Below are 7,724 nucleotides of genomic sequence, written 5' to 3'. Positions count from 1 at the left end.
GGGGTAAGACGGTTAGTTTTACCAACCCCCCAAATAAACCAGAACTATAACACTGATTCCTACATAACTTCGGAGCACTAGCTGAAATGAATGCGACGCATGTGACGACCGCCCATGCCCAGCTTCGAGCGTGCATGCAGCGAAAACTTGTCCACGATTACGAACTCGCCCTCCACCCACCGGTGCCAGTAAGAAAATTAATCTGAGTACAGACGCTCCTCCAGCACCGCCGTGACGAAATCAGCATCCTCATCCTTCTGGTTTGACTCTGGGTCATATCCCACCGACGAAACGTACGTCGGGTGCATCTTGCGGGGCCCCACGGCTCATGATACCGCAGCACCAACTCACCCGTGATCGGGTGTGTGTCGACCACTGGGGAAGTGTGTACGCGGCCATGGTGTCTGAACATTGACGTACGATACTCCAGCGAAATTGTCTTGAGACGCTCCACGGTAGCCAGGGGCAAAGCAGACAGCAATCGACGGGTATCGGTGATAATGGTATTACCGCTCTTCGGGTCGCCCTCAGGTGGATTAGCCTCGACGCAATGGAAGAACATGAACACAGGCGCGTCACCAAGCTCCGTGGACTCGGGCGTCTTCTTCTTGAGCATACCGTCGTAGTGGAACGACATGGCCTCGAGAGTTTGCCCAATAAGTGTCGTACCGGTCTCCGTCTTGACGTCAAAGATGTTCCCAGCCGCGAACGTTCCCTTGGGCCACTGCAGCACATCTCCCCAGCGCTCAGTTGCTGTCTCGAAGTCGTCGTCCTGCTTGAAGCCGCGCAGCGTCACGACGCCGTACCTGAGCACGAGGCTTCGGATGGCCTCGCGCGGAACGTCCATAATGGACGGTGCCGGGAAACCTTCCATGGCTTGAGCGATGATGAACATTTGTGTGCGGATGAGCTCGACGTGCAGTGGGGCCCAATGGGCGGTTTCCTCGGGCGTACATGGTGGTCTCTCTATGTACCCCCACTTACGGCCATGCTTGTAGACCAAGTCGTACTTGTCCGTGTCCACGTCCTTTAGATCCATAGCGTGCACTGCGCCGTCGACGTCCTCACGGATGACCGAATGCCACGGTGTCCGTGGTGAGTCCATTCGCCTGGCTGGTAGTAGGTGGATACCGAACTTAGAACCAGCGTTGTTGTAGCAGTGAATCGACACGCGGACGGCATGACCGTACTCCTTCGCCACGAGCGACGAGAAGCCCACGTTGCGCAGCATCATGTTGCGCGCAACTTCATCGCAACCTTTGCGCATCTCGGCCTCCGACTTGCCCTCCCACCGGTGAGCCATATCTCGCTCCATGAATTGTGAGAACGAGCGGAAGTTGTTGCCGACGTCAGGCTCGTTCGCGATGCGAGCGTCCATGTCCATCTGGTCGATGTGAAAGCGGTCCAGCACTTCCCGCACTGGGTCGTCGGTCTTTGTATAGTTCTCTAGCCCGTCGGATTGGATGTGTGTATGTCCCGCCTCCTTCACCAACTCTTTCAGACCGTTCTTGTACGCGCGGATGTTCTCCAGGGATGCACCTACTAGATCACCGAACACGCGACCGTCGCTGAAGATTGTGACGTGGCAGCCGATAGGGTAGACTTCCTCGATGGACATGCAAAACCTCTCCAGACGTGCGAGCGCCAGCTCCTCGGCACGATCGGGTAGGGGGCCCAAGACCTTGCCGCCGTGATTGGGCGTCTTTGCCGGAAACCCAGGTAGCACGATCATGATAGGCTCCATGCGACCCACGAAGCGGAAGATTGTCGCTTCTAGGAAGCGTTTGCCCTTGGATGCGAATTCGTCGCTGGGCACCTCGAAGCGGCTCTGCAGGTCAGCGAACTTGCTCAAGAAGTGCGCCGCTACAGCATCCTTGTCAACGGACTTGTGGTCAATGGAGTGTGCGTGGTCTGTTGAAGCCTTTGATGACATGGTGGCTGAACACATTGAAACGACTGTCGGCTGGAAGGTTGACATGAAGTGTCTTGGAATGGCGAATATTGAGAATGCACCCGTCCTGTGTCATCCAACAGATACTGTAAGCTAGTCGAACATTTCATGGTAAATGGTTACGGGACAATTCTCACAATTGGCACCTTGCTATTGATAGAGGCAATCGTTGACTCCCACTGTCTATAATAGCAGACTCATATGTTGTTAAAAGCAAGTGCAATAGTGGCGAGCATTGCATTTTGACCGGCGAGATACTTTTTCTACTCATACAAGGAAGTAAGCAAACTGCTCAAGAATTTGTGGGGGTCATTGTCTATCTCTGCTAGACGTCATCGCAGTAGTGCTATTTTTGAGTGACGCCTTCATCTTTTTGCGACTTATTCAGGTGGGGGTGAGTATGCTCATTCGTAAACGTGGGACTTTTAATAATTCTACACCATTTTCCGGCCAAATTGCTATAGTTACCAAGCAAGTTGCAAACGATAAGAGACAGGGATACTTCAAGTGAACAAAAAATGAATTTTTCAACTTTTGCAAAACGGATGGGTACACGTTTCAAGCAAAATGCAAATTCGAAGTCACGCGCCCAGCTCCATGTCGAAGCCCTTCTCGGCAGCGAAACAATGCCGCAGGCAGTGCCTTTCGTAGCGCCAGATGAGTCGGCGCGTAATAACATTCTTGCACGCTTCCACTGCGTCTTTCATCAGCTGCAGCCTGTGCGCCGTAAATGAGTCATACTCTCCACGCACCAGAAACTCGTGCTTTCGTTCCATCATGAAATGCCGCATCTTGGCCTTCAAGGAGTTCCAGCACCCTTCAATGGGGTTCAGCATTGGGCTATAGGGACCCAGGCGCAGAACCTCGAGCTTGTTCAGGTTCATGATACCGTCGCCAGCCAGGTACTCTCGAGCAAGGGTCTCGACGTCGCTGTGAGACGGCGCGTTGTCCGTGATAATCACAACCTTGTCCGGTTGAAGCTCCGCGTACTCTTCGGATCGAAGAGCAGCGATGAAGAGGTCTGCCATGAACCTGGCATTCTCAGCCTTCTTCACGGACCCCTCATGGGTTCTTAGCAGAACCAGACCAGAGCCACTTGAAACTCCTCCTTGGATGTGAAGGTTCTTGCCTTTGGATGGCGGCAACTGGACAAAAGCACGTTCTCCAACTCGAGCCCAGCCCTCATTCCGAGACAGGTACAAATTAAAGTTAGTTTCATCCTGAAACACAATCATGTTACCTTTCTTGATATGTTTATTCAGCTCCACGGCGAAGTTCTTGCGCTTCTCCTTGTTGGCAGCAGAGTTCATGGTCACCTTCTCGATGCGCAAGCGCTTCGTCGAGTACAACATGCCCTGAAGAGCGCGATGAACGGACGTCGGGCTTACAGTGACGCCCAGCTCGGCTTGCACACGGTCAGACATTTGCCCCAGCGTCATACGGCAGTCCTCATCGAGATATTCTTCAAGCTTGCTCATCACCTCTACAGTCATCTTGACAGAAGCCTGGCGCAAGCCGCCGCGCTGTTTAGGCTCTTGACCAGCGCTGAGGATAGCGCGACGCGCGGTAAAATAGTTAACATCGTTGGCCTTGGCAACATCCCTCCAATTCTGGTTCTCCTGGTAGGCACGCACGACACGAGCCTTGGCTTGAGCTCGCTCGAAGGCACGATTCGTCTTGTTGGGCTGTGGGGGAGATGGCATCTTTTAAAATGAGCAGAATAGCGCGCTTGTGTGGCGTGGTTGGCTTGGACGCTACTGGAAGTTCGCGCCAAAACTTGTTTGCACTTTGACTGAAAAGTGTACCCATCCAATTTGCAAAACATGAAAAATGCACTTTTATTGTTGGACACAAAACACCATTCTTTCACACTTTGCAGTTTGATTGGTAAATTTTGTAAATTGACCGGGAAATGGTGTATACTTTGGCATGCTTTCAAACAATCTGCTGGGACCTACTCGCTCTTATTCTGACCACGTGATTGCCGTATTTCTACCAATCAGATCGCTGACATTTATAAACAGTGATCTCTTACACTAAAAAATGATCGAATACGGCCACTGTATAGTACTACAGTCTTCAGTGCCCACAAACGGACAATGCCACTTAAGGCTTTGCACAGCTCACGTCGAACATCCATTTAACTGCGGGAAACTGGCAGTCTTCGCGACGATGTACTGACACACACACAGCTACATGTATTAGAAACGGCTCGGTTGCTATTACCTAAACTTCAGACTGAAGGGCCCAAAATCTGATCAGGCTAGAATGCTAGATGAGCTGGATTTGAAATTAGCAAAATATTGCCTGTGAATAGGTCTGCCTTTATAATATATTACTTATGCAGGTCCAAACCGAATGTTTCAGCACACAGCAAATCATTTGACTTGACTTCTGTATTATTTTGACCTTCTGAGTGTCGCAATAAGACATAATCGACGATTAGAGGTCACAGCAGAAAAGGAACCAGCCGCGCTTCGCTTGGCTGGGCGCCCCTTCGGCGCCCCCGCGGTTCGCTGCGCTCGCAATATGGAGATAGAATGTTCTGGAAAGTGTAGTGCTCGGCTCGCTGGTGAGCTCAGCGGTGGGCCCGCCTCCGCAAATACCGCGCGGCGCCGCGGCTATGGCACCCACGTCGCCCAGCCTCGTGTGTGTTATCCCAGCGATGGACGTGTGTTTCTCCTATTTCTAGAGTTCGGAAGTCGAACGCGGCCGTGTTCGACTGACGAACAACTTTTTTTATATTTGCAGATGAAATGACTAAGGTCGGCGCGTAAAAGCAGGCGTAAACTGAAATGGAAAATGACAGACCTGAAATAGCTATCTTTTCATGCTTTTTATAACCGCAAATAGGATCGTTTTACTGAGAATCGATGTCGACCTCCCCATGACAAAATAAATTTATGGTTTCATAAGAAATTATTGATAAGACCATGCCATAATCGGGAGCCCTGGTTATGAGCCCATGCGGTGTCCACTGTGTTAACCGGTGTGCGCAACATGGCTAGATTGACAGGCTAAGGTGTATGCTCGGCCCCTCGAGTTGATCAATAGATCCCGTCCGGCTCCGTGGCTGTCCTGAATTGAATCGTAAGTACGAATACTGAAGGACAGTGGTGGTGCACCCATCGCCAGTGGGTTCGATGTCGAAGCCATTTGTTGCAGACTGCGACTATAAAAAAGTGATTTTGACTTTCGACTGCATAAAACATGCACTCGACCCGCCAGAAATCTCTCTTGCAATCCGGTAAGTGCATATCGACGAAGCCCAGCGTACGCCATGCTGTCTCGTTCAGCTTGGAGTCACACTTATTTGTTCTGTGTCCAGAATACTTAGAAAAAACCTTTATATGCTTATTCTCAACACTAATTCACTAAAAAAAAGTGGAAATTCAGAATAAAACACAAAGTAAGTTGATGAATTAAAATCTATGGATGTTATATCAGAGTGACGCCAGGGTAAGTTAGTGAAAAGTGCCGATACACTTTCAAGCTAAATTAAGAGGCTATCAATAAATAAAGAATTCTAAGCGCGTTAAGGAATGAGTCGGCGAAGCTCTTATTCCATAGCGCATCACAATTGAAAAGAACGCGCTTGTTGCTTGTGTCTACCAGGGAAGACATTAGGACCCATTCATCCAGATTGTTGTCTCTTCGGCCCTCTGCCAGGCCGAATTGCTCTCTACCGAGCTAAACTGATACTGTGTATTGAATTAAATCCTCTGAATCTTCTCTCTGTATGTGTGCTACACATCACGTGCCTTCACATCCTACCTTCTCCTCCTGGCGCACAGTACGTGCATCTCCCGCGGTTACCCTCGCCCGCTGTGGCCGAGGGAGCCGTACTGATACAAATTAGATCCGGACGAATCACTTCCCCCTCGGCTTGGAGGGTATGATTTCGGGTGCCCCCTCTGTGGACCATCTACGCGACGCTGGGCGGTAGCTCTGCCCTGAGCATCAGCCAAACTTGCAGCCAGCCGCTGACGTAATGGGTTATCAGCGGGTTCGTCCAAAAATGTCTGCAATAGGGTCGGAACGTCTTCTTGAATGGCCTCTGCAGGCTCCCATGAGGCCTCGACGTCATCCTTGCCGACCCAATTTACAAGAATTCCCCATCGGTGTGTGGCTGGGCTCAAGCGGCAGTCTAGCAGGGCTTCGACAAGATGGCCACATTCGCCATTGATAGTATGCTCTAGTAAATCCTCCAGGGTGCCTCGCAGTGCGTCGCGGTACAGCTGAAGTCGCGATGCGTGACGGACGGACACCATAAACGGCGGTATGATGTATTGGACCTCGAACGTGAGGTCGTTCAATGTGCGTATGATTCTCTTGGGTCCACGAAAAATGAGGGCCAACTTGTTGCCGCTACGACCTATTGCTGTCGCGGCCAGCACAAAGTCACCTTCACGAAACTTTTGTAGTTTGACACCTTGGCGACAAGCATGGCGCTCCCGCGCTGTGCGCCGTCGCTTTTTACTTGTGTCCTGTGCGTTGAATCCAGAGCCGCACAAACGGCTGTCACGTGCTCGCGAACAGTGTCGTCAACCCACGCCACCGTCGACTCCTTTTGGCCGCGGGGGTGAAGGGTACTTCGTAGCTGCGTGCCACCTGGCAGCGCTGTAAACGCCGTCGCTGGCGCCTTGTAAACGAGGCGATCCGCCGACATTCCATTTAACGCAGCCTGAACGACCGGCAATACGACCGGCCAGTCCTGGACAGCAAGCTTTTGCTAACTTAAAAGCGATTTCACACACTTAAGAATCTCGCGGTTAGCTACTTCGATGGTCCCGCTTGCCCACGGCGTGCACGCTGTGGTGAAATGGTGCTGGTCACTTAACGTCCGCTGCAATCTCTCGGCCTTCTGATTACGAAAATGGGCTCCTTGATCGGTGACCCACTGCCTGACGACGCCGAACCTCTTGAACCAATCCATCAGGCATTGGTACTCAACGTTTAGCGTCGCTTGAGTGCAGGCGATCAACTTCACGAATCCGCTCATCCCGTCCTTCAGAACCAGGACATATTTGTTACCACCAGTGCCATCAACCATCGTCAGACAGTCGAAGTGAAGGAGCTCGTTTGGTTATGTAGTCTTCAGCGTCTCCTTAAACGACCGGGGTATCCCCACTTGCTGTTGTCATACAGTGAGGACGCCCCCTCGTAAACGTGGAAACGTCGCTTGCCATACTTCTCCAGAAAAACACAGTCTCCAGAGCTCGCGTAGCTGCACGGGCACCTCTGTGGCCGCTCGCACCTGCGTGTGCTTTTACGCAAAGACGTTGTTGCAGGTCGCCCGTGTCGGGCGGGATCCACACTTGACCGGACGGCATCACCATAAGGCTACGTTTATCACTCCACACAGCACATTGTAGGTCGTCGCCAGCACCACGCGCTGCCCGCTGCAGTGTTCGTATCTCGGCCTCAGTGGGCCAGGCAAACTCAGGCTCTTCAAGTGGTGACACGCGCTGCACAACCGCTAGACGCGCGACTCGTGCAAACGCGCGGTCCTCGATACGCTCCTGTCCAGCGCCCCAACGGCTTAACAAATCACTCCACACGTTAACTTCACCAGGTACATGCTCGATCATGTACCGAAACGTAAGTGGAGAAAGCGCCCAGCGCTGCAGCTTGTCGGCTTGATACTTCGCCATGGCTCCATCGGTAATGTACGGATTGAATATGTACACCAAATGCCAATGGTCTGTGTACAGTCGAAACTCTTTTGGTCTAAGCAGCACACAGTCGAGACGACGTGTAGCTTCTACGATGG

At 51.8% G+C, this 7,724-nt stretch overlaps 1 protein-coding gene across 1 annotated transcript; it reads right to left on the bottom strand.

Moving 5' to 3' along the window:
- Positions 1 to 273: 273 nt before the first annotated feature.
- On the bottom strand, positions 274 to 1,744 carry PITG_14118 (uncharacterized protein; the record flags this gene model as incomplete). The annotated part of the gene is made up of 2 exons (XM_002899196.1): positions 274 to 308; positions 352 to 1,744. The coding sequence occupies 2 exons, from the start codon at positions 1,742 to 1,744 to the stop codon at positions 274 to 276; spliced, it is 1,428 nt and encodes a 475-aa protein (XP_002899242.1).
- Between the last annotated feature and the right edge of the window lie 5,980 nt (positions 1,745 to 7,724).

The sequence above is a fragment of the Phytophthora infestans genome, genomic scaffold (genome assembly GCF_000142945.1).
Source record: "Phytophthora infestans T30-4 supercont1.32 genomic scaffold, whole genome shotgun sequence".
Classification (NCBI taxonomy): domain Eukaryota; phylum Oomycota; class Peronosporomycetes; order Peronosporales; family Peronosporaceae; genus Phytophthora; species Phytophthora infestans.
Note: the sequence above shows the minus strand (reverse complement) of the source record. Positions and strands in the feature narration are given on the sequence as shown.